General features: G+C 40.8%; 1 protein-coding gene across 1 annotated transcript; it reads left to right on the top strand.

Moving 5' to 3' along the window:
• Positions 1–27,128, top strand: ccl19a.1 (chemokine (C-C motif) ligand 19a, tandem duplicate 1). The gene is made up of 4 exons (XM_064934373.1): positions 1–295; positions 9,338–9,461; positions 17,040–17,154; positions 26,123–27,128. The coding sequence occupies exons 1-4, from the start codon at positions 232–234 to the stop codon at positions 26,159–26,161; spliced, it is 342 nt and encodes a 113-aa protein (XP_064790445.1). The 5' UTR covers positions 1–231; the 3' UTR covers positions 26,162–27,128.

Below are 27,128 nucleotides of genomic sequence, written 5' to 3'. Positions count from 1 at the left end.
ATAGGGAGGTAGTGTAATCACAAAGCAGAGCTAATAGCAGGGTAGGAACCATCACACAACAGGGAAATCCTTACTTACATAGCATCAATAACAGACAAAATCTACATTTCACACACTTCCCTTCTCCAGAAGCCATCCTCACTCACGCACACACGCATATATCTTCAGACACACAGCTTGAGTCCAGTCCAGACCCCACAGTACAGCTCAGGTTATCGGTGACCAGTCATAATGCCTACCGTGGGTATTGCCAAGATCCTCTTCTGTGTTCTGTTCCTCTACAGCTGCTGCCGAGGTAAGTCCTCTCAGTTACTGGACGGCTTGGTTACTTAATCATGATGACGGGATGTAGATATGTCTTTATTAGTGGGTTTATTACTTTACAACAACAAAAACAGATACTCACGAGGCACACACTCACAGACGGACAGACGGACAGACGGACAGAGACAGAGTGATATATATATATATATATATATATATATATATAGAGAGAGAGACAGATAGAGACAGATAGAGAGACAGAGAGAGAGAGACAGAGAGAGAGACAGAGTGAGAGACACAGAGAGAGACAGACAGACAGACAGACAGAGAGACAGAGAGACAGACGGACAGACAGACAGACAGACAGACAGACAGACAGACAGACTGTAAAAATCTAGTTGATTCAATTCATTATTATTTAGCAACTGGTTCCCATCTTTTTTTTGTTTACTTAACTTTTCGATCAAAGTGTTACCTGAAATTAACATTTTTAGTTGGCCCGAACTTTAGTTGGCCCGAACTTCAGTTGGCCCGAACTTCAGTTGGGCCGAGCTCCTATTTGGAAAAGGTAAATTAGGGACATTCAAATAGTGCTTTTAACATACAACATTTTCAGATTACATATTTGACACACGTTGACTTTGTGCATGTAACATTAACCTAATAAAAATGAGGTTTGTGCAGTAGGTCTAATATATTATCACATCATATTGGCTATATGTCTGGTCTGCCAATACTGTTCTTTTCTGACCATATTATATTTCAAAACTCGAGCTTTGATAACAAAATAGATCTGTTGGTGTAGCACTTGCGAGGCAGAGTTGAGCATAAATTGAAATAATTTGTTTTTTTATTTTGCTGGACTGATGGTACCTACATCTGATGGGCATGGTGGGTTCAATGCCGCGTTCAAAACAACTGGGAACTTGGAAATCTTAAGAGTTCTGACTGGGGGAGAAAAAAAAAATCGCTTTTCCAACTTGGAATTCCAAGTTAGGAACTTGGACCTCTTTGTAGATCTCTGACTTTTCGACCTGAAGACCAAGGACATCATGACTTGACCTCATATTTCCCAGAGTTCCCAGAGACTGAGCAGAGAGAGGTGAGACAGAGCAGAGAGAGGTGAGACTGACCAGAGAGAGATGAGACTGAGAGGTGAGACTGACCAGAGAGAGGTGAGACTGACCAGAGAGAGATGAGACTGACCAGAGAGAGGTGAGACTGACCAGAGAGAGGTGAGACTGACCAGAGAGAGGTGAGACTGACCAGAGAGAGGTGAGACTGACCAGAGAGAGGTGAGACTGACCAGAGAGAGGTGAGACTGACCAGAGAGAGGTGAAACTGACCAGAGAGGAGGTGAGACTGACCAGAGTGAGGTGAGACTGACCAGAGAGAGGTGAGACTGACCAGAGAGAGGTGAGACTGACCAGAGAGAGGTGAGACTGACCAGAGAGAGGTGAGACTGACCACAGAGAGGTGAGACTGACCAGAGAGAGGTGAGACTGACCAGAGAGAGGTGAGACTGACCAGAGAGAGGTGAGACTGACCAGAGAGAGGTGAGACTGACCAGAGTGAGGTGAGACTGACCAGAGAGAGATGAGACTGACCAGAGAGAGGTGAGACTGACCAGAGAGAGATGAGACTGACCAGAGAGAGGTAAGACTGACCAGAGAGAGGTGAGACTGACCAGAGAGAGGTGAGACAGACCAGAGAGAGGTGAGACTGACCAGAGAGAGAGTGGAGACTGACCAGAGAGAGGGGAGACTGACCAGAGAGAGGTGAGACTGACCAGAGAGAGGGGAGACTGACCAGAGAGAGGTGAGACTGACCAGAGAGAGGTGAGACTGACCAGAGAGAGGTGAGACTGACCAGAGAGAGGTGAGACTGACCAGAGAGAGGTGAGACTGACCAGAGAGAGGGGACAACGTCTTCTACCTGATGGCTAAAGTCGAGTCACACCACATCTGCTTTCAGACACAAATTCATGTTGTTCCTCTGACCAGAGAAAGTATAATATCCCTCCCTATTAAAATAGACAGGACGAGATGCTAATAATAATAGAAACACAGCGCTGTCGATACACTTGGCTCCTCATTCATTACAGTGTGAGTGTAAGTAGAGAGAAACATGTTTTATATTATGTAATAGTGTTGAATCAAAACAGTGTTGACAATGTTGAATAAAAAAATTAAAAACTTAAACTCAGCAGCTCTTTGCTGTATTCTTTGACAGTCTCTCTCTCTGGTCATGGTTTTAAACATGATGAAATCTCATGTCGGCTGGTATCTTTTCTATGGGCGGGGTTGTGGTAGCCGTATGCATGGTTATGTGAGCTCTCTGATTGGCCAGTGCAGTAGATTGTGCCAATTTAAAATATTGAAATGTTTAAATTCATTTCGATCGAAAATGTTCAGTAACTAAAAAAAGTCTGTGGAACCAGTTACTCAATAATTGCAAGTTGAATCAGCCACACACACACACACACACACACACACACACACACACACACACACACACACACACACACACACACACACACGAAAATACTTTGTCATCATGTGAGCTCCTTGAATCGTCAACTCATGTTATCACCTCTCCCACCAGGAAACTAAATGTTGGCACTCAGTGAATAGAATTCTGTTAACAGAAAAGGAGTGTGTGTGTGTGTGTGTGTGTGTGTGTGTGTGTGCACGCGTGCAAACGTTTGTGTGTGTGTGTGAACGAGCTGTTACCTAACACTACGCTATAGTTTGACCGTCTAGTGCCTGTAGTGTTGTTAAGTTACAGGGAAATTCCCAGCCAGATAAAAGAGATAAACATCATTTAACTATAGTGTCAAATCAGCATGAACACTACTGATTTCTCTCGCTCTCGCTCTCTTAAAGTCTCGCTCTCTCCCTCCACTTCCTGTCCTTGTCCATGTCTCTCTCCTCTCTCCCTCTCTTTCTCCCTCTCACTCTCTTTCTCCCTCTCTGTGTTCATGTATGCTCAGCTACATCCACAATAGTGTGTTGGACTGAAATAACCATGATAAATCATTGGACCATTACCCTGTTTCCCACAACTGAAACGACATCAATCCTGAGAAACTCAAGCCATCCCTAATCAGAGACTCACGGTAAAGGGAGTATTATATTTCAGATCTAGTCTTACACAACTTAAAACTGTTTTACCATATTTCTGTTTTGAGATACCCCCAAAAAAGGGGACACTCAATCACTACCACAAAGACACACATTGGCAAACACACACCCGCGGTCCCGCACGGGCACGCGCACACACACACTGATCTCTGTAAAGGTGTGGCCTGTTCACGTCAGCCCCCCCCCCCCCGGTTTCCTACATCTGTTCCTCTCTCTTTCTCACACATCGTTTTTTAACCTCCAGCTTTCTATTCCTCTCCTCTCTTTCTGTATTCGATGAAATGCTATCTTGTCTAATTTTCAATGGTTGCACAGTTAAACAATAGTTATTTTCTCACTTTTAGGTGTGATGCATTGTTGCTCTGTCCCAGGACCGGAAATGGTTGAGTTTTCAAAACCAATGGTCAAACTCCCACGATGTGTCAATTGCCCCACGTTTGAAACCGTGACGATGCATTGGTACACTTGTTTATTGCAGGAATGAAGGCCTCATCTGAAGATCTCAAGCCATAGTGGTTTGCTAGTTTCGGAGAAATTCCCCAAACTTTGATGAGAGATACCAATCTTTGAAATGCGCTTGATATAAAGACGACCTGGAACATGCCCCGAATTTTTGTGTTGACACTTACATCATGTCACAGTGCATTGTGAAGAATCAGGATGGATGTGGCTATGATACGTGTGTAAAGGCCAGAAGGAAGAGATTGCACAAAATAAACATTGCTCGCAAGATAAAAAATGGTGACAGAGGAGAAAGGGTACATTCTCTATGCAATTTGTCTCACTTTTGGATACAGAAGTTCTGCTGCAAAGCTAATGTTTGCTAGCACCTCTGTCCTACCTAGCTAGCTAGGAAACGTTAGCTAGCTAACTAGCTTTAGGTAAAATCCAAAACACATTTTTGAATGTAAAAATTCTGCTAGATGATTTAGCACGAGATAATCTTTGGCATTATGTAGTTAGCTAGCGAAGTAGATCATGTTTGCTGGCTAGTTTAGATTCGTACGCTAGCTAGCTAGTTATCTAACCTTTGAACTCAGGTATTGTCTTTAGCTAGGTAACGTTAGCTGGTCATTTAGCTAGCTAGCATCCTTTGTCAGCACAGTAGTAGTTCCAATTTTCAGACTAACTTACTATCTAGCTAGCTAACAGGCTAGTGTATTAGCAAAAGTTGGGATAACTAGCTAACCCCTTTAATCAGTGGTAGCTGGCTATTAGTGTTAGCAAGTAATGTTAAACACTAGCTCGCTAGCTATTATTATTATTATTAGCTAGCAGTGGATAACATAACTAGCTAAGCCTAAGTCATGATAGCAGAGATATCTGTAGCTAGAGTGTCTACGCTAAATTGACATACATTCTACATTTAACCCAACACCTCTGAATCAGAGAGGTACAGGGGGGCTGCCTTAATTGACATCCACATCTCCAGTGTCCAGGGAACAGTAAATGTATCACCATTTAGCTAGCTGAATGACAGATTTTTACCTTGTCAGCTCAAGGATTTGATCTAGCAACCTTTCTGGCCCATTGCTCTAACCACTAGGCTACCTGCCGCCCCTTCTAGGATACCTGCCGCCCCATCTCGGCTACCTGCCGCCCCTTCTAGGCTACCTGCCGCCCCTTCTCGGCTACCTGCCGCTCGTTCTAGGCTACCTGCCGCCCCTTCTAGGATACCTGCCGCCCCTTCAAGGCTACCTGCCGCCCCTTCTAGGATACCTGTCGCCCCTTCTAGGATACCTGCCGCCCCTTCTAGGCTACCTACCGCCCCTTCTAGGCTACCTGCCTCCCCTTGTGAAAACACAGAAGGGGACCATGAGACCCAATGTTGTATTTTAAATAGTTAAGCTGTTGTCAATTTCTATTCTGACTTGTAATGGTAAAAATGAGAAAAAAACGAGTCACTGAAATTATAATTATTTTCCCAATGTATCATTCGATTAAATTACATTTTGTTCTTACTCTTGTTTTGTATGTTTTAGGAGATGATATGCTGTTTTAAATGGTTGAAACTCATTCATAAACGTCCAGAATATTTCCACTTTCTTTTAAGATATATTTTTAGAAGTTATAAATATTGATAGGCCTAACCCACTTTCTTTAAAGGTATATTTTCAGCAGTTATAAATGTTGGTAACTCATTTGTTAATGGTCAGTGGATTACCACTTTAGAATAAGGTATACATTTAGCTCTTAAAAATGTTGATAACTCAATTATAAATGTTTATAGGTCGGTCACTTTAGGATAAGGTACACTTTTAGCAGTTATACATCATTTATAAATTATTTGAGAGTTCACTCAGAGTGTAGACATACTTAAAGGCAGTATTGGGTACTCATCACTACATACAATACATGACAGAAGATTCAACACTTCGTTACGGTGACCATATTACCATCTAGTGAAAGCCATAGGAACTGCAATATGCGTCCTATCTATTTGTTTTTCACATGGGCTCGCATTGAAATGGTGTGTGACCTCGAAAATACATTTTCCGGATGGATTTTCCTCAGGTTTTCACCTGCCATATATGTTATGTTATACTCACAAACATTATTTTAACAGTTGTAGAAACTTCAGAGTGTTTTCTATCCAATGCTACCATTATATGCATATCCTTATTTTTATCCATATTTTTAATACATTTATAAAAATGTATTATGGGGTCTTGTGTGTAGATTTCTAAGGATATATATATATATACACATTTCTAATCCATTTTAGAATGAGGCTGTAACGTAACAAAATGTGGAAAAATTCAAGGGGTCTGAATACTTTCAAAAAGTGTCACGTTCTGACCATAGTTCTGTTATTTTATTCTATGTTTTAGTATGGTCAGGGCGTGAGTTGGGGTGGGCAACCTATGTTTGTTTTTCTATGTTGGTTTTTGTGTTCGGCCTAGTATGGTTCTCAATCAGAGGAAGGTGTCGTTAGTTGTCTCTGATTGAGAATCATACTTAGGTAGCCTGGGTTTCACTTTTGATTTGTGTGTGTTTGTTTCCGTGTGTGTGTGTTTGGGCCACACGGTACTGTTTCGGTTTTGTAAATTCACGTCATCGTTTATTGTTTTGATTCAGTGTTCAGTGCTTTCTTTAATTAAAATCGTCATGAACACTTACCACGCTGCGCTTTGGTCCGATCCTTACTCCTCAGACGAAGAGTAAGAAATCCGTTACAAAAAGGCACTGTGTAAATGCAGGAAATAGTTTAGTCTCCACTACACTAATATATTGGTCAGCTAATGCAGGACTAGTAAAGGCCCAGGTAACCTCAGCACCCCTACTTCCCGCGGCTATGCACAGTAGCATGGGCAGGCATATTATATTTCATTGGACTAAATTTTTTTGGTATCTTAGTTGTCACTATTAGACTAAGTGTAACTTTAGAACGTCCCCTCGCCCATACCCGGGCGTGATCCAGGGACCCTCTGCACACATCAACAACAGTCACCCACGAAGCATCGTTACCCATCGCTCCACAAAAGCCGCGGCCCTTGCAGAGCAAAGGGGAACTACTACTTCAAGGTCTCAGAGCAAGTGACATCACCGATTGAAACGCTATTGAGCGCGCACCACCGCTAACTAAGCTAGCGTTTCACATCCGTTACATAAGCATACTGTAGGTGATTAAATTATGTTGAAATATGGAAGTCCAAATGGTGCTGGAGTAGTTCGAGGCAGCTCCTGTTTTCTTTGGGACTTGGGGTCTAAATCAATAGTTGTTCAGTAGTCAGAAAATGTCGGAAACATTAACTTGCTTGACCATGCTGTAGATCATGTAACTGTATGTGGACTGGACAGAGGTTGCTCCCAGGTTTTGTGATGAAACAAAGGTGTGGTTGGATTTATTCTGCCAATGTGTCTTCTTCTTGTCTCGACCCTTAGGCCTATATTTCACGGTGGCAAGGGATGTGAACTAACAGGTTGTAGAGCAAACAACAAAAATAATATGTATTTTTTCCCCCTGGCTTCCTTTGTGATTTTACCCACGCACCATGTCTGATAGGAGGACCTGTTTTCTGTTAACCGCCCGACACAGAAGAGTTGTTTGGGGAAAATATCCCTTCTATTTCATTCAGCTATGTTCAATTGTATTCATCCTTACTATAATATAATATAAAATAATGCCACGGAATTTTAAGCAAATCTTGTCTGCTAAATGAAGACTTGTAGAGTGTAGATGTTCTAAAGGTTCCTCGTCAGTGGCTTGTAGACTAGATGTTCTAAAGGTTCCTCGTCAGTGGCTTGTAGACTGTAGATGTTCTAAAGGTTCCTCGTCAGTGGCTTGTAGACTGTAGATGTTCTAAAGGTTCCTCGTCAGTGGCTTGTAGACTGTAGATGTTCTAAAGGTTCCTCGTCAGTGGCTTGTAGACTGTAAATGTTCATAAGGTTCCTCGTCAGTGGCTTGTCGACTGCGTGGAAGGCAGGAGATGCTAAACATGTTTACGTTAACTAATGATCCATTACAATGAGACTGGCAGTTATTTGCATAAAAATCACAGGCTGACAAAATGGCATGACTGCCACAGCCCTAGGTATCAATAACATGACTGCAACAGCCCTAGGTATCAATAACATGACTGCAACAGCCCTAGGTATCAATAACATGACTGCCACAGCCCTAGGTATCAATAACATGACTGCCACAGCCCTAGGTATCAATAACATGACTGCCACAGCCCTAGGTATCAATAACATGACTGCAACAGCCCTAGGTATCAATAACATGACTGCAACAGCCCTAGGTATCAATAACATGACTGCCACAGCCCTAGGTATCAATAACATGACTGCCACAGCCCAGGGTATCAATAACATGACTGCCACAGCCCTAGGTATCAATAACATGACTGCCACAGCCCAGGGTATCAATAACATGACTGCAACAGCCCTAGGTATCAATAACATGACTGCCACAGCCCAGGGTATCAATAACATGACTGCAACAGCCCTGGGTATCAATAACATGACTGCCACAACCCTGGGTATCAATAACATGACTGCCACAGCCCTGGGTATCGATAACATGACTGCCACAGCCCTAGGTATCAATAACATGACTGCCACAGCCCTAGGGATCAATAACATGACTGCCACAGCCCTGGGTATCAATAACATGACTGCTACAGCCCTGGGTATCGATAACATGACTGCCACAGCCCTAGGGATCAATAACATGACTGCCACAGCCCTGGGTATCAATAACATGACTGCCACAGCCCTATGTATCAATAACATGACTGCCACAGCCCTAGGGATCAATAACATGACTGCCACAGCCCTATGTATCAATAACAAGGATTTCTCCTCCTCTGTTTCAACATCCAGTGATATTACGGTTGCCATTTCACACCAGAGCGTTCACCATACTTGGACTATCACAGAGAAGTGGTTTTAAGTGTGTTGATATAATCTTGTAAGGAATTAGGAATGATGATTGAATCGTGTTCTGGATGTAGACGCATCATGAAAACCAACCACTTCTATTCCTGGGACAGAGCACCAATTACATCACACCTAAAAGGGAGAAAATAACTATTGTTGAACTGTGCAACTATTGAAAATAAGGATGCATGATGATACACAAGGGTTCAATATTATAAGCGTTTGTAAGTTATTAAAAGGTTAGTAACTGGACATAAATATTGGCTTCCTATTGGCAAACACTGACCAGTTATTGAACTATTTTTACCAATGATTTATAACCATTTATTAATGGTTTATAATGCATTTTAAAATGATTAAATAATTGATTTAAAAAATATATAATAACCCCTTTATAAGCCCTTTACAAATGAAATCTTATTGTAAAAAGTGTTACCCATTATTTGTTGTTGAGGCAATTATCTGCTGACTGTTTGATTGTTTAAACTTTTATTTTGAAGGTTCAATGTTGTTGTTTTTTACCTTCTCTTTCTCTTCTCTCTCAGTGACTCAGGGCCAGATGGTGATGGACTGCTGTCTGACGGTCAGTCAGAGAGAGATACCTAGACACGTTGTCATAGGTTACCAGCCTCAGGTCAGAGGTCAAGGCTGCTCCATCAGCGCTGTGGTGTAAGTGAAAAACTTGTATTTCATTGGTTTGGATTTACAACGACCACCCACTGTGGGGTTGAGAGGATTGTATAGGTATTACTGCATTGTCGGAAGCACAACCATTTCGCAAACACTCGCATTAACATCTGCTAACCATGTGTATGTGACAAATACAATTTGATTTGATTTGGTAGAAGAAATATGGTGAAAACTTCACATGCCTTATAAGAAAGTGAGGGCTGTTATTATACTTAACAAAAACATAAATGCAACATGGAACAATTTAAAAGATTTTACTGACTTACAGTTCATAGCAGGAAACCAGTCAATTGAAATAAATTCATTAGGCCCTAATCAATGGATGGGCCTAGGAGCCATAGGTGGGACTAGGAGGGCATAGGCCCACCCACTTAGGAGCCTGGTCCAGCCAATCAGAATGAGTTTTTCCCCACAAAAGGGCTTAATTACAAACAGAAAAACTCCTCAGCACCCCCCTCGCCCCTCCTCAGACGATCCCACAGGTGAAGAAGCTGGATTTGGAGGTATCGGACTGGCATGGTTACACGTGGTCTGCGGTGGTGAGGCTGGTTGGATGTACTGCGACATTCTCTAATATTACATTGAAGGAGGCTTATGGTAGAGAAATGAACATTCAATTCTCTGGCATCTGCTCTGTTGAACATTACTGCAGTCAGCATGCCAATTGGACGCTCCCTCAAAACTTGAGAGATCTGTGGCATTGTGTTGTGTGACAAAACTGCACATTTTAAAGTGGCCTTTTATTGTCCCCCAGCACAAGGTGCACCTATGCAACGATCATCCTGTTTAATCAGCTTATTGATGGATTATCTTGGCAAAGGAGAAATGCTTACTAACAGGAATATAAACAAATTTGAGAAAAATAAGCTTCTTTTTTTTGTGCGTATAGAACATTTCTGGAACCTTTTATTTCAACACACGAAAAATGGCACCAACACTTTACATGTTGCGTTTATATTTTGTTCAGTATATCTTGCTTATACCTTACCCTGTCACCTTACATAATGCTAATCAATTAAGGTGCTGTATTGTCTAGTCCGTACAGTACGTGGTAGGTCTATAGCAGCAACCTTTCTAAAGCATTGTCTAGTAGTGGTAGCACTGTCGACAAGACTTCACATGCCCCCCAGTAGCCATAGCAACGGTAGTTTGGAGGATTTGCTGAAGATGTCTATATATCTGTCCACTACTACAGGACTAGAAAAGTGCACTACGTTTATGAAAACATTTCAAATTTAAGAGTCTCATAATTATCTGTACAAAAACAATTAATCTGATAAAATACTTGTGGAATATAAGAATACTTGCTTGATATATGTTTTCCAGGTTCTTGAAATACTTTGGCAAATGCAAATTATTTCTATGTGAAAACTAAAATGGTCCATTCCTTCCTTTTCCATTTTAGTAGACTCCCTCATATCCAGAGTAACTACATACACGTTCATACTGGTCCCCATTTAGGAACCGAAATCGACAATCCTAGCATTGCAAGCACCATGCACTCTCTATCAACTGAGCCACATCACCACTAACAGCTTGTCTCATTGTCTCATTGTACTCAATTACTGGATTGGTCATTGTTTTATTGTCACAGTGATGGAAAGACTACAGGTACAAACATAGATGACAAGCCTACAGTTGAAGTCGGAAGTTAACATATACCTTAGCCAAATACATTTAAACTCAGTTTTTCACAATTTCTGACATTTAATCCTAGTAAAAATTCCCTGTCTTAGGTCAGTTAGGATCACCACTTTATTTTAAGAATGTGAAATGTCAGAATAATAGTAGAGAAAATTATTTATTTCAGTTTTTATTTCTTTCATCACATTCCCAGTGAGTCAGAAGTTTACATACACTCAATTAGTATTTGGTAGCATTGCCTTTACATTGTTTAACTTGGGTCAAACGTTTCGGGTAGCCTTCCACAAGCTTCCCACAATAAGTTGGGGGAATTTTGTCCCATTCCTCCTGACAGAGCTGGTGTCACTGAGTCAGTTTTGTAGGCCTCCTTGCTCGCACACACTTTTTCAGTTCTGCCCACAAGTGTTCAATAGGATTGAGGTCAGGGCTGTGTGATGGCCACTCCAATACCTTGACTTCGTTGTCCTTAAGCCATTTTGCCACAACTTTGGAAGTATTCTTGGGGTCATTGACCATTTGGAAGACCCATTTGCGACCAAGCTTTAACTTTCTGACTGATGTCTTGAGATGTTGCTTCAATATATCCACATACATTTCCTACCTCATGATGCCATCTATTTTGTGAAGTGCACCAGTTCCTCTTGCAGCAAAGCACCCCCACAACATGATGCTGCCACCCCCGTGCTTCACGGTTGGGATGTTGTTTTTCGGCTTGCAAGCATCCCCCTTTTCTTCCAAGCGAAAACCACTGCTGACTAAAATGAACAATAAAGGCCTGTCTCACTTTTGGCAAAAAACATCTTGATGATCCCCAAGAATTTGGGGAAATATTCTGTGGACTGACGAGACAAACGTTGAACTTTTTGGAAGATGTGCGTCCCGTTACATCTGGCGTAAAAGTAACACAGCATTTCAGAAAAAGAACATCATACCAACAGTCTAATATGGTAGTGATAGTGTGATGGTCAGGGGCTGCTTTGCTGCTTCAGGATCTGGACAAAATGCTGTGATTGATGGAACCATGAATTCTGCTCTCTACCAAAAAATCCTGAAGGAGATTGTCCGGCCATCAGTTCATGACCTCAAGCTGAAGCGCACTTGGGTTCTGCAGCAGGACAATGATCCAAAACAGACCAGCAAGTCCACCTCTGAATGGGTTAAAAACTGCATTTTGTGTTTACTTGGGTTATCTTTGTGGAATATTTAAATTTGTTTGATGATCTGAAACATTTAAGTGTGACAAATGTAAAAAAAAAATAATAATAATAATCAGGAAGGGGGCAAATACTTTTTCACAGTGCTGTAGATACTTTTGTACCTGAAATTAATCTCTAGGAGACAGAACGCGTCTCCTTCCTGAGCGGTATGACGGCTGCGTGGTCCCATGGTGTTTATACTTGTGTACTATTGTTTGTACAGATGAATGTGGTACCTTCAGGCGTTTGGAACTTGCTCCCAAGGATGAACCAGACTTGTGGAGGTCTGCAACTTTTTTTCTGAGGTCTTGTCTGATTTATTTGGATTTTCCCATGATGTCAAGCAAAGAGGCACTGAGTTTGAAGGTAGGCCTTGAAATACATACACAGGTACACATCCAATTGACTCAAATTATGTCAATTAGCCTATCAGAAGCTTCTAAAGCCATGACATAATTTTCTGGACTTTTCCAAGCTGTTTAAAGGCACATTCAACTTAGTGTATGTAAACTTCTGACCCACTGGATTGTGATACAGTGAATGAATTATAAGTGAAATAATCTGTCTGTAAACAATTGTTGGAAAAATGACTTGTGTCATGCACAAAGTAGATGGCCTAACCGACTTGCCAAAACTATATTTTGTTTTTGTTGACTTCAACCTAAGTGTATGTAAACTTCCGACATCAATTGTATGTACAATACAGTAATGACATATACATTAAGTGGTTTGTAGTAGAGAGGCAGTGGCGGTCAGTGAGGGAGGACAATTATTTTTCCATGAGCATGACCTTATTTCGAATACAGCATATTAGATGACTCTCAATCATTTAATTCACTTAATTCTCCTTCCTTTTGGAAGAAAAAATTTGTTCAAAACTGTTAAACTATTGTCTTTCTCTCTCTTTGAGTCAACTAGCTAGCTGTAGTTTATGCTTTGATTGGGTGGACAACATGTAAATTCATGCTGCAAGAGCTTTGATAGCTTGGAAGAAGTTCTCCGGAGGTTGCCTTAATTACAGTGCAAGTCTATGGATGGGGGTGAGAACCATGAGCCTCCTAGGTTTTGTATTGAAGTCAATGTACCCAGAGGAGGACGGAAGCTAGCTGTCCTCCGGCTACACTATAGTGCTACCCTACAGAGTTCTGTTGATGTTACTGTAGACTTGAATTGCAAAATAGTGTTTTAATCAATTAAATGGTGAAATGTGATTATATTTAGTATAGTTTCATCTACAAAGGAATACTTTTTAAAGGTTTTACTTTAAAAAAAAATTAAATTCACTGAGGAGGATGGTCCTCCCCTTCGTCCTCTGAGGAGCCTCCACTGTTTGTATGGATGGTAAGGGTAGCCTAGTGGTTAAAGTGTTGGACTAGTAACTGGAAGGTTGCAAGTTCAAAAACCCTGAGCTGACAAGGTACAAATCTGTCGTTCTGCCCCTGAACAGGCAGTTAACCCACTGTTCCTAGGCTGTCATTGAAAATAAGAATTTGTTCTTAACTGACTTCCCTGGTAAAATAAAAAAAATAAAAAATAATGCTGCACAAAAAGTGGTTGTTTTCCATATTATTTGATCGAGAAATATATTTAATTTGAGGTAGATTGAGGTCTTGTGTCATTGCCCATAACTTTGCACCTTTTGATGTAAATGTTTGACAACAGGGTTTTGTTCTTTCTGGATTCCATTAGAATGACAACACAGAGAAAGGGACAGGGTTTTGTTCTTTCTGGATTCCATTAGAATGACATCCCAGAGAAAGGGACAGGTTTTGTTCTTTCTGGATTCCATTAGAATGACATCACAGAGAAATGGACAGGGTTTTGTTCTTTCTGGATTACATGAGAATGACATCACAGAGAAAGGGACAGGGTTTTGTTCTTTCTGGATTCCATTAGAATGACATCACAGAGAAAGGGACAGGGTTTTGTTCTTTCTGGATTCCATTAGAATGTCATCACAGAGAAAGGGACAGGGTTTTGTTCTTTCTGGATTACATGAGAATGACATCACAGAGAAAGGGACAGGGTTTTGTTCTTTCTGGATTACATGAGAATGACATCACAGAGAAAGGGACAGGGTTTTGTTCTTTCTGGATTCCATTAGAATGACATCACAGAGAAAGGGACAGGGTTTTGTTCTTTCTGGATTACATGAGAATGACATCACAGAGAAAGGGACAGGGTTTTGTTCTTTCTGGATTACATGAGAATGACATCACAGAGAAAGGGACAGGGTTTTGTTCTTTCTGGATTACATGAGAATGACATCACAGAGAAAGGGACAGGGTTTTGTTCTTTCTGGATTACATGAGAATGATATCACAGAGAAAGGGACAGGGTTTTGTTCTTTCTGGATTACATGAGAATGACATCACAGAGAAAGGGACAGGGTTTTGTTCTTTCTGGATTCCATGAGAATGACATCACAGAGAAAGGGACAGGGTTTTGTTCTTTCTGGATTCCATTAGAATGTCATCACAGAGAAAGGGACAGGGTTTTGTTCTTTCTGGATTACATGAGAATGACATCACAGAGAAAGGGACAGGGTTTTGTTCTTTCTGGATTACATGAGAATGACATCACAGAGAAAGGGACAGGGTTTTGTTCTTTCTGGATTCCATTAGAATGACATCACAGAGAAAGGGACAGGGTTTTGTTCTTTCTGGATTACATGAGAATGACATCACAGAGAAAGGGACAGGGTTTTGTTCTTTCTGGATTCCATTAGAATGACATCACAGAGAAAGGGACAGGGTTTTGTTCTTTCTGGATTCCATTAGAATGACATCACAGAGAAAGGGACAGGGTTTTGTTCTTTCTGGATTACATGAGAATGACATCACAGAGAAAGGGACAGGGTTTTGTTCTTTCTGGATTCCATCAGAATGACATCACAGAGAAAGGGACAGGGTTTTGTTCTTTCTGGATTACATGAGAATGACATCACAGAGAAAGGGACAGGGTTTTGTTCTTTCTGGATTACATGAGAATGACATCACAGAGAAAGGGACAGGGTTTTGTTCTTTCTGGATTACATGAGAATGACATCACAGAGAAAGGGACAGGGTTTTGTTCTTTCTGGATTACATGAGAATGATATCACAGAGAAAGGGACAGGGTTTTGTTCTTTCTGGATTACATGAGAATGACATCACAGAAAAAGGGACAGGGTTTTGTTCTTTCTGGATTCCATGAGAATGACATCACAGAGAAAGGGACAGGGTTTTGTTCTTTCTGGATTCCATTAGAATGTCATCACAGAGAAAGGGACAGGGTTTTGTTCTTTCTGGATTACATGAGAATGACATCACAGAGAAAGGGACAGGGTTTTGTTCTTTCTGGATTACATGAGAATGACATCACAGAGAAAGGGACAGGGTTTTGTTCTTTCTGGATTCCATTAGAATGACATCACAGAGAAAGGGACAGGGTTTTGTTCTTTCTGGATTACATGAGAATGACATCACAGAGAAAGGGACAGGGTTTTGTTCTTTCTGGATTACATGAGAATGACATCACAGAGAAAGGGACAGGGCAACCAACAACTCTCACAATTACAACTATTAAATCCTGCAAGATACTGTTCTTAATTATACAGCTACCTTTTTTTTTGTCGAAGCAGAGATGATGAAAAACAGTTTTTGCCCATGCTACGGACATCTATACCGGTCTGCTAATACTAGTAAAGGCCCAGTGGACTACTTTTGTGAAAATATACATTTTTCTAAAAACAAAATCAGGGTGTGCTGCCGGCACCCTCAGCACCCCTACTTCCCATGGCTATGCCAGTAGCAGGAGTTTGATCCCAGCATATTCCTTACTCTCTGTACCTCCCTGTAACCTGTCTCCCCCTCATTCCTTACTCTGTACCTCCCTGTAACCTGTCTCCCCCCTCATTCCTGACTCTCTGTACCTCCCTGTAACCTGTCTCCCCCTCATTCCTTACTCTCTGTACCTCCCTGTAAACTGTCCCCCCTCTCATTCCTTACTCTCTGTACCTCCCTGTAACCTGTCTCCCCTCTCATTCCTTACTCTCTGTACCTCCCTGTAACCTGTCTCCCCTCTCATTCCTTACTCTCTGTACCTCCCTGTAACCTGTCTCCCCTCTCATTCCTGACTCTGTACCTCCCTGTAACCTGTCTCCCCTCTCATTCCTTACTCTCTGTACCTCCCTGTAACCTGTCTCCCCTCTCATTCCTGACTCTCTGTACCTCCCTGTAACCTGTCTCCCCTCTCATTCCTGACTCTCTGTACCTCCCTGTAACCTGTCTCCCCTCTCATTCCTTACTCTCTGTACCTCCCTGTAACCTGTCTCCCCTCTCATTCCTTACTCTCTGTACCTCCCTGTAACCTGTCTCCCCTCTCATTCCTTACTCTGTATCTCCCTGTAACCTGTCTCCCCTCTCATTCCTTACTCTCTGTACCTCCCTGTAACCTGTCTCCCCTCTCATTCCTTACCCTCTGTACCTCCCTGTAACCTGTCTCCCATCTCATTCCTGACTCTGTACCTCCCTGTAACCTGTCTCCCCTCTCATTCCTTACTCTCTGTACCTCCCTGTAACCTGTCTCCCCTCTAATTCCTGACTCTCTGTACCTCCCTGTAACCTGTCTCCCCTCTCATTCCTTACTCTCTGTACCTCCCTGTAACCTGTCTCCCCTCTCATTCCTTACTCTGTACCTCCCTGTAACCTGTCTCCCCTCTCATTCCTTACTGCAGCTTCACTACCAGGAGGGGACTCAAGCTGTGTGCTCCCACTGACCCCACCTGGGTTACAGACCTGATGAATTTCATGGACCGCCTCATCAAGAAATGCCACGAAAACAACTTCAAGGTAACGTCCTTACAAGCAATGTGTATGTACATTACAAGCAATGTGTATGTAGATTGTTCCACTGGATGTCATAAGGTGAATTCACCAATTTGTAAGTCGCTCTGGATAAGAGCGTCTGCCAAATGACTTAAATGTAAATGTAAATGTAGATTACATTGATTAGAGTGTATAGTAGATATAGTACTGTGTAGATTACATGCTGGGAATATCTGCATTGTGTCCCACCACCCGCCAACAACCACCCGCCACCCACCACCCGCCAACAACCACCCGCCACCCACCACCCACCACCCGCCACCCGCCACCCGCCAACAACCACCCGCCAACAACCACCCGCCAACAACCACCCGCCACCCGCCACCCGCCAACAACCACCCGCCAACAACCACCCGCCACCCGCCACCCACCACCCGCAACCCGCCACCCGCCACCCGCCATACGCCAATCCCCTCCTTTACGCCACTGCTACTCTCTGTTTATCATACATGCATAGTCACGTACATACTACCTCAATTAGCCCGACTAACTGGTGCCTGTATAGAGCCTCTCTACTGTATATAGCCTGGCTACTGTATATAGCCTGGCTACTGTATATAGCCTGGCTACTGTATATAGCCTCTCTACTGTATATAGTCTCTCTACTGTATATAGCCTCTCTACTGTATATAGCCTGGCTACTGTATATAGCCTCTCTACTGTATATAGCCTCGCTACTGCATATAGCCTCTCTACTGTATATAGCCTCTCTACTGTATATAACCTCTCTACTGTATATAGCCTCGCTACTGTATATAGCCTCTCTACTGTATATAGCCTCTCTACTGTATATAGCCTCGCTACTGTATATAGCCTCGCTACTGTATATAGCCTCTCTACTGTATATAGCCTCGCTACTGTATATAGCCTCGCTACTGTATATAGCCTCGCTACTGTATGTAGCCTCTCTACTGTATGTAGCCTCTCTACTGTATGTAGCCTCTCTACTGTATATAGCCTCTACTGTATATAGCCTCTACTGTATATAGCCTCTCTACTGTATATAGCCTCGCAACTGTATATAGCCTCGCTACTGTATATATCCTCGCTACTGTATATATCCTCGCTACTGTATATATCCTCGCTACTGTATATAGCCTCTCTACTGTATATAACCTCTCTACTGTATATAGCCTCTCTACTGTATGTAGCCTCGCTACTGTATGTAGCCTCTCTACTGTATGCAGCCTCTCTACTGTATATAGCCTCGCTACTGTATATAGCCTCGCTACTGTATATAGCCTCGCTACTGTATATAGCCTCGCTACTGTATATAGCCTCTCTACTGTATATAGCCTCGCTACTGTATATAGCCTCGCTACTGTATATAGCCTCTCTACTGTATATAGCCTCGCTACTGTATATAGCCTCTCTACTGTATATAACCTCTCTACTGTATGTAGCCTCTCTACTGTATATAGCCTCTCTACTGTATATAACCTCTCTACTGTATATAGCCTCGCTACTGTATATAGCCTCTCTACTGTATATAGTCTCTCTACTGTATATAGCCTCGCTACTGTATATAGCCTCGCTACTGTATATAGCCTCACTACTGTATATAGCCTCGCTACTGTATATAGCCTCTCTACTGTATATAGCCTCGCTACTGTATGTAGCCTCTCTACTGTATATAGCCTCTCTACTGTATATAGCCTCTACTGTATATAGCCTCTCTACTGTATATAACCTCTCTACTGTATATAGCCTCTCTACTGTATATAGCCTCTCTACTGTATATAACCTCTCTACTGTATATAGCCTCTCTACTGTATATAGCCTCTCTACTGTATATAGCCTCTACTGTATATAGCCTCTCTACTGTATATAACCTCTCTACTGTATATAACCTCTCTACTGTATATAGCCTCTACTGTATATAACCTCTACTGTATATAGCCTCTCTACTGTATATAACCTCTCTCTGCATTTATTTCTTTACTTATCTATTGTTCACCCAATACCTATTTTTTACTTTAAAATTGCACCGTTGGTTAGAGCCTGTAAGTAAGCATTTCACTGTGAGGTCTACTCCACCTGTTGTATTCAGCATTTCACTGTAAGGTCTACTACACCTGTTGTATTCGGCATTTCACTGTAAGGTCTACTACACCTGTTGTATTCGGCATTTCACTGTGAGGTCTACTACACCTGTTGTATTCGGCATTTCACTGTAAGGTCTACAACACCTGTTGTATTCGGCATTTCACTGTAAGGCCTACTACACCTGTTGTATTCGGCATTTCACTGTAAGGTCTACTACACCTGTTGTATTCGGCATTTCACTGTAAGGTCTACTACACCTGTTGTATTCAGCATTTCACTGTGAGGTCTACTACACCTGTTGTATTCAGCATTTCACTGTGAGAACTACTACACCTGTTGTATTCAGCATTTCACTGTAAGGTCTACTACACCTGTTGTATTCGGTATTTCACTGTGAGGTCTACTACACCTGTTGTATTCAGCATTTCACTGTGAGAACTACTACACCTGTTGTATTCAGCATTTCCTTGTAAGGTCTACTACACCTGTTGTATTCGGCATTTCACTGTAAGGTCTACTACACCTGTTGTATTCAGCATTTCACTGTAAGGTCTACTACACCTGTTGTATTCAGCATTTCACTGTAAGGTCTATTACACCTGTTGTATTCAGCATTTCACTGTAAGGTCTACTACACCTGTTGTATTCAGCATTTCACTGTAAGGTCTACTACACCTGTTGTATTCAGCATTTCACTGTGAGGTCTACTACACCTGTTGTATTCGGCATTTCACTGTAAGGTCTACAACACCTGTTGTATTCGGCATTTCACTGTAAGGTCTACTACACCTGTTGTATTCAGCATTTCACTGTAAGGTCTACTACACCTGTTGTATTCGGCATTTCACTGTAAGGTCTACTACACCTGTTGTATTCGGCATTTCACTGTAAGGCCTACTACACCTGTTGTTTTCGGCATTTCACTGTAAGGCCTACTACACCTGTTGTATTCGGCATTTCACTGTAAGGTCTACTACACCTGTTGTATTCGGCATTTCACTGTAAGGTCTACAACACCTGTTGTATTCGGCATTTCACTGTAAGGTCTACTACACCTGTTGTATTCGGCATTTCACTGTAAGGTCTACTACACCTGTTGTATTCAGCATTTCACTGTGAGGTCTACTACACCTGTTGTATTCATCATTTCACTGTAAGGTCTACTACACCTGTTGTATTCGGCATTTCACTGTAAGGTCTACTACACCTGTTGTATTCAGCATTTCACTGTAAGGTCTACTACACCTGTTGTATTCAGCATTTCACTGTGAGGTCTACTACACCTGTTGTATTCAGCATTTCACTGTAAGGTCTACTACACCTGTTGTATTCGGTATTTCACTGTGAGGTCTACTACACCTGTTGTATTCAGCATTTCACTGTGAGGTCTACTACACCTGTTGTATTCGGCATTTCCCTGTAAGGTCTACTACACCTGTTGTATTCGGCATTTCACTGTAAGGTCTACTACACCTGTTGTATTCAGCATTTCACTGTAAGGTCTACTACACCTGTTGTATTCAGCATTTCACTGTAAGGTCTACTACACCTGTTGTATTCGGCATTTCACTGTAAGGTCTACTACACCTGTTGTATTCAGCATTTCACTGTAAGGTCTACTACACCTGTTGTATTCAGCATTTCACTGTAAGGTCTACTACACCTGTTGTATTCGGCATTTCACTGTAAGGTCTACTACACCTGTTGTATTCAGCATTTCACCGTGAGGTCTACTACACCTGTTGTATTCAGCATTTCACCGTGAGGTCTACTACACCTGTTGTATTCAGCATTTCACCGTAAGGTCTACTACACCTGTTGTATTCAGCATTTCACTGTAAGGTCTACTACACCTGTTGTATTCAGCATTTCACTGTGAGGTCTACTACACCTGTTGTATTCGGCATTTCACTGTAAGGTCTACAACACCTGTTGTATTCGGCATTTCACTGTAAGGTCTACTACACCTGTTGTATTCAGCATTTCACTGTAAGGTCTACTACACCTGTTGTATTCGGCATTTCACTGTGAGGTCTACTACACCTGTTGTATTCTGCATTTCACTGTAAGGTCTACTACACCTGTTGTATTCAGCATTTCACTGTCAGGTCTACTACACCTGTTGTATTCGGCATTTCACTGTAAGGTCTACTACACCTGTTGTATTCAGCATTTCACTGTGAGGTCTACTACACCTGTTGTATTCAGCATTTCACTGTAAGGTCTACTACACCTGTTGTATTCGGCGCACGTGACAAATAAACTTCGATTTGATTTGACATAGATTGCAGTATAGAGTAGCCGTCTTCATCAACCTGGCCAAGGCCTTCGACTCTGTCAATCATCGCATTCTTATCGGCAGACTCAACCGCCTTGATTACTCAAATGACTGCCTGGCCTGGTTCAACAACAACTTCTCAGACAGAGTTCAGTGTGTCTTATCGGAGGGCCTGTTGTCCGGACCTCTGGCAGTCTCTATGGGGGTACCATAGGGGCGGCAGGGTAGCCTAGTGGTTAGAGCGTTGGACTGCGCTGAACTGAAAGGTTGCAAGTGCAAATCCCCGAGCTGACAAGGTACACATCTGTCGTTCTGCCCCTGAACAGGCAGTTAACCCACTGTTCCTAGGCAGTCATTGAAAATAAGAATTTGTTCTTAACTGACTTGCCTGGTTAAATAAAGGTAAAAAAAAAATAGGGTTCAATTCTCGGGCCGACTCTTTTCTCTGTATATATCAACAATGTCGTTCTTGCTGCTGGTGATTCCCTGATCCACCTCTACGCAGACGACACCATTCTGTATACATCTGGCCCTTCTTTGGACGCTGTGTTAACTAACCTCCAAATGAGCTTCAATGCCATACAACACTCCTTCCGTGGCCTCCAACTGCTCCTAAACGCTTGTAAAACCAAATGCATGCTTTTCAACCGTTAGCTTCCCGCACCCGCCCGCCGGACTAGCATCACCACCCTGGACGGTTCCGACCTAGAATATGTGGACAACTATAAATACCTAGGTGTCTGGCTAGAATGTAAAATCTTCTTCCAGACTCATATTAAACATCTCCAATCCAAAATTAAAACTAGAATTGGCTTCTTATTTCGCAACAAAGCCTCCTTCACTCACGCCGCCAAACTTACCCTAGTAAAACTGACTATCCTACTGATCATTGACTTCGGCGATGTCATCTACAAAATAGCTTCCAATACTCTACTCAGCAAATTGGATGTAGTCTATCACAGTGCCATCTGTTTTGTCACCAAAGCCCCTTATACCACCCACCAATGCGACCTGTATGCTCTATCGGCTGGCCATCGCTACATATTCGCTGTAGATCTCTGCAGTACATCCAGAGTGATCATGGACCTCTTGGCTGCATCTCTGATCAGTCTTCTCCTTGTATGAGCTGAAAGTTTAGAGGGACGGCCAGGTCTTGGTAGATTTGCAGTTGTCTGATACTCCTTCCATTTCAATATTATCGCTTGCACAGTGCTCCTTGGGATGTTAAAAGCTTGGGAAATCTTTTTGTATCCAAATCCGGCTTTAAACTTCTTCACAACAGTATCTCGGACCTGCCTGGTGTATTCCTTGTTCTTCATGATGCTCTCTGCTCTTTTAACGGACCTCTGAGACTATCACAGTGCAGGTGCATTTATACGGAGACTTGATTACACACAGGTGGATTGTATTTATCATCATTAGTCATTTAGGTCAACATTGGATCATTCAGAGATCCTCATTGAACTTCTGGAGAGAGTTTGCTGCACTGAAAGTAAAGGGGCTGAATAATTTTGCACGCCCAATTTTTCAGTTTTTGATTTGTTAAAAAAGTTTGAAATATCCAATAAATGTCGTTCCACTTCATGATTGTGTCCCACTTGTTGTTGATTCTTCACAAAAAAATACAGTTTTATATCTAAATGTTTGAAGCCTGAAATGTGGCAAAAGGTCGCAAAGTTCAAGGGGGCCGAATACTTTCGCAAGGCACTGTAGTAGATATAGTACTGGGTAGATTACATAGATTACAGTATACAGTACTGGGTAGATTACATAGATTACAGTATACAGTACTGGGTAGATTACATAGATTATAGTATGTAGTAGCTATAGTACTGGGTAGATAACATAGATTACAGTATATAGTACTGGGTAGATTACATAGATTACAGTATACAGTACTGGGTAGATTACATAGATTATAGTATGTAGTAGCTATAGTACTGGGTAGATAACATAGATTACAGTATATAGTACTGGGTAGATTACATAGATTACAGTATATAGTACTGGGTAGATTACATAGATTATAGTAGCTATAGTACTGGGTAGATAACATAGATTACAGTATATAGTACTGGGTAGATAACATAGATTACAGTATATAGTACTGGGTAGATTACATAGATTACAGTATATAGTACTGGGTAGATTACATAGATTACAGTATATAGTACTGGGTAGATTACATAGATTACAGTATATAGTACTGGGTAGATTACATAGATTACAGTATATAGTAGCTATAGTACTGGGTAGATTACATAGATTACAGTATATAGTACTGGGTAGATTACATAGATTACAGTATATAGTACTGGGTAGATTACATAGATTACAGTATATAGTACTGGGTAGATTACATAGATTACAGTATATAGTACTGGGTAGATTACATAGATTACAGTATATAGTAGCTATAGTACTGGGTAGATTACATAGATTACAGTATATAGTACTGGGTAGATTACATAGATTACAGTATATAGTACTGGGTAGATTACATAGATTACAGTATATAGTACTGGGTAGATTACATAGATTACAGTATATAGTAGCTATAGTACTGGGTAGATTACATAGATTACAGTATATAGTACTGGGTAGATTACATAGATTATAGTATATAGTAGCTATAGTACTGGGTAGATTACATAGATTACAGTATACAGTACTGGGTAGATTACATAGATTATAGTATACAGTGCTGGGTAGATTAAATAGATTATAGTATGTAGTAGCTATAGTACTGGGTAGATAACATAGATTACAGTATATAGTACTGGGTAGATTACATAGATTACAGTATACAGTACTGGGTAGATTACATAGATTACAGTATACAGTACTGGGTAGATTACATAGATTATAGTATACAGTACTGGGTAGATTACATAGATTATAGTATGTAGTAGCTATAGTACTGGGTAGATTACATAGATTATAGTATATAGTAGCTATAGTACTGGGTAGATTACATAGATTACAGTATATAGTACTGGGTAGATTACATAGATTATAGTATATAGTAGCTATAGTACTGGGTAGATTACATAGATTACAGTATATAGTACTGGGTAGATTACATAGATTATAGTATATAGTAGCTATAGTACTGGGTAGATTACATAGATTACAGTATACAGTACTGGGTAGATTACATAGATTATAGTATACAGTGCTGGGTAGATTAAATAGATTATAGTATGTAGTAGCTATAGTACTGGGTAGATAACATAGATTACAGTATATAGTACTGGGTAGATTACATAGATTACAGTATACAGTACTGGGTAGATTACATAGATTACAGTATACAGTACTGGGTAGATTACATAGATTATAGTATACAGTACTGGGTAGATTACATAGATTATAGTATTGGGTAGATAACATAGATTACAGTATATAGTACTGGGTAGATTACATAGATTACAGTATATAGTACTGGGTAGATTACATAGATTACAGTATATAGTACTGGGTAGATTACATAGATTATAGTATATAGTAGCTATAGTACTGGGTAGATTACATAGATTATAGTATGTAGTAGCTATAGTACTGGGTAGATTACATAGATTACAGTATATAGTACTGGGTAGATTACATAGATTATAGTATGTAGTAGCTATAGTACTGGGTAGATTACATAGATTATAGTATATAGTACTGGGTAGATAACATAGATTATAGTATGTAGTAGCTATAGTACTGGGTAGATTACATAGATTATAGTATGTAGTAGCTATAGTACTGGGTAGATTACATAGATTATAGTATATAGTACTGGGTAGATAACATAGATTATAGTATGTAGTAGCTATAGTACTGGGTAGATTACATAGATTATAGTATATAGTACTGGGTAGATAACATAGATTATAGTATGTAGTAGCTATAGTACTCGGTAGATTACATAGATTACAGTATATAGTACTGGGTAGATTACATAGATTACAGTATATAGTACTGGGTAGATTACATAGATTATAGTATATAGTAGCTATAGTACTGGGTAGATTACATAGATTATAGTATATAGTAGCTATAGTACTGGGTAGATAACATAGATTACAGTATATAGTACTGGGTAGATTACATAGATTATAGTATATAGTAGCTATAGTACTGGGTAGATAACATAGATTACAGTATATAGTACTGGGTAGATTACATAGATTATAGTATGTAGTAGCTATAGTACTGGGTAGATAACATAGATTACAGTATATAGTACTGGGTAGATTACATAGATTATAGTATATAGTAGCTATAGTACTGGGTAGATAACATAGTTTACAGTATATAGTACTGGGTAGATTACATAGATTATAGTAGTATAGTATAGTAGCTATAGTACTGGTTAGATAACATGCTAAATTAGTCAGAATTATGATTTGGCGGTTGGCTTAATCTCTTGCAAATCCTCCAGGTGTTTTTAGCTGCAACCATTGAACAACAATGTTGTTGAGTGTTGAGTCACAAAACGAAGAAGGAAAAACAAAACCCTGATGTGATTCAGCGGTTACTAAACCACAAAACTTTGGAATTCAAAAGAAACTTACTTTAGCTAGTGACCTAACTCTAAGTGTGTCTGTGTGTTTGCAGGCTAAACACTGTAAGAAGCTGATGCACAAGAGTCCCTAAGGTCCCTGCCAGAGCCTACCACCACCACCACCACCACCACCACCTCCACCTCCACCCCCACGGTCAAAACAACCATGTCAGAGCCTGAGAAGTATTCTTCAAGGAATACCTAGGATAGGATAAAGTAATCCTTCTCACCCCCCCCCCCCCCTTAAATGATTTAGATGCACTATTGTAAAGTGGCTGTTCCACTGGATGTCAGAAGGTGAATTCACCAATTTGTAAGTCGCTCTGGATAAGAGCGTCTGCTAAATGACTTAAATGTAATGTAAATGTAAGAACCTTCCAAGTGGGTGAAGAACAGGGTGGGAGAAGTAAAACAATGACAAAAAAAGACAAATGTGATTCCTCTTACCACTAATGCACTTTTTTATTAAGTTTCCTTCTGTCTTCAGTCTTTTGTTTGTCCAATAGACCGTCTTGCTTAAGATACCATGCTGTTTCTCAGTGGCACGTTCACGTAGAAGACGTTTTTCATGTTATTTTTATGTGACAAAATATCGAATGATAATATAAAAAAAAAAAGGGTAGACTGGCTTTGACCCTTGACCCCACATTTGAACTGACCCTTAAAGCTACAGTCTGTGATTTCAAAAAGCAACAAAATGGCAGAAGTAATTGAAACGACCAGATTCCTAGATCCCAGACTGATTTTGTCAATCAAATACAACTTTATTAGTTACATGCTTCATGAACAGCTGTGTTCCAACAGTGAAATTCTTACCAACACGTCATATTCCAACAACGCAGGATAAAGATAGAAAAATATATATAATATAAAATCAGAATCAGAAATCAGAATAAATCAGGGGTTAGAGGTCAGGGGTCAAGGTGCTGGCAGCTGGTTAGAACACCCATCTGCCTAATCTATACGTACATCTCAGATAATGAAATATACAATGTATATGACAAATTCTTATTTTTTCATGGACCTTTTGTTTTTTCAATAAAGACTTTGCCAAATCAA

The sequence above is a fragment of the Oncorhynchus masou genome, chromosome 1, assembly GCF_036934945.1.
Source record: "Oncorhynchus masou masou isolate Uvic2021 chromosome 1, UVic_Omas_1.1, whole genome shotgun sequence".
NCBI classification, from domain to species: domain Eukaryota; kingdom Metazoa; phylum Chordata; class Actinopteri; order Salmoniformes; family Salmonidae; genus Oncorhynchus; species Oncorhynchus masou.
This window is presented reverse-complemented; position numbering and strand designations above follow the sequence as displayed.

Excerpts from the sequence above, each read along its gene's own strand:
- ccl19a.1 (XM_064934373.1), top strand. The coding sequence starts at position 232 with ATGCCTACCGTGGGTATTGCCAAGATCCTCTTCTGTGTTCTGTTCCTC. Across the intron at positions 296-9,337 it reads CCTCTACAGCTGCTGCCGAG|TGACTCAGGGCCAGATGGTG; the intron begins GTAAGTCCTCTC and ends CTTCTCTCTCAG. Across the intron at positions 9,462-17,039 it reads TGCTCCATCAGCGCTGTGGT|CTTCACTACCAGGAGGGGAC; the intron begins GTAAGTGAAAAA and ends TCCTTACTGCAG.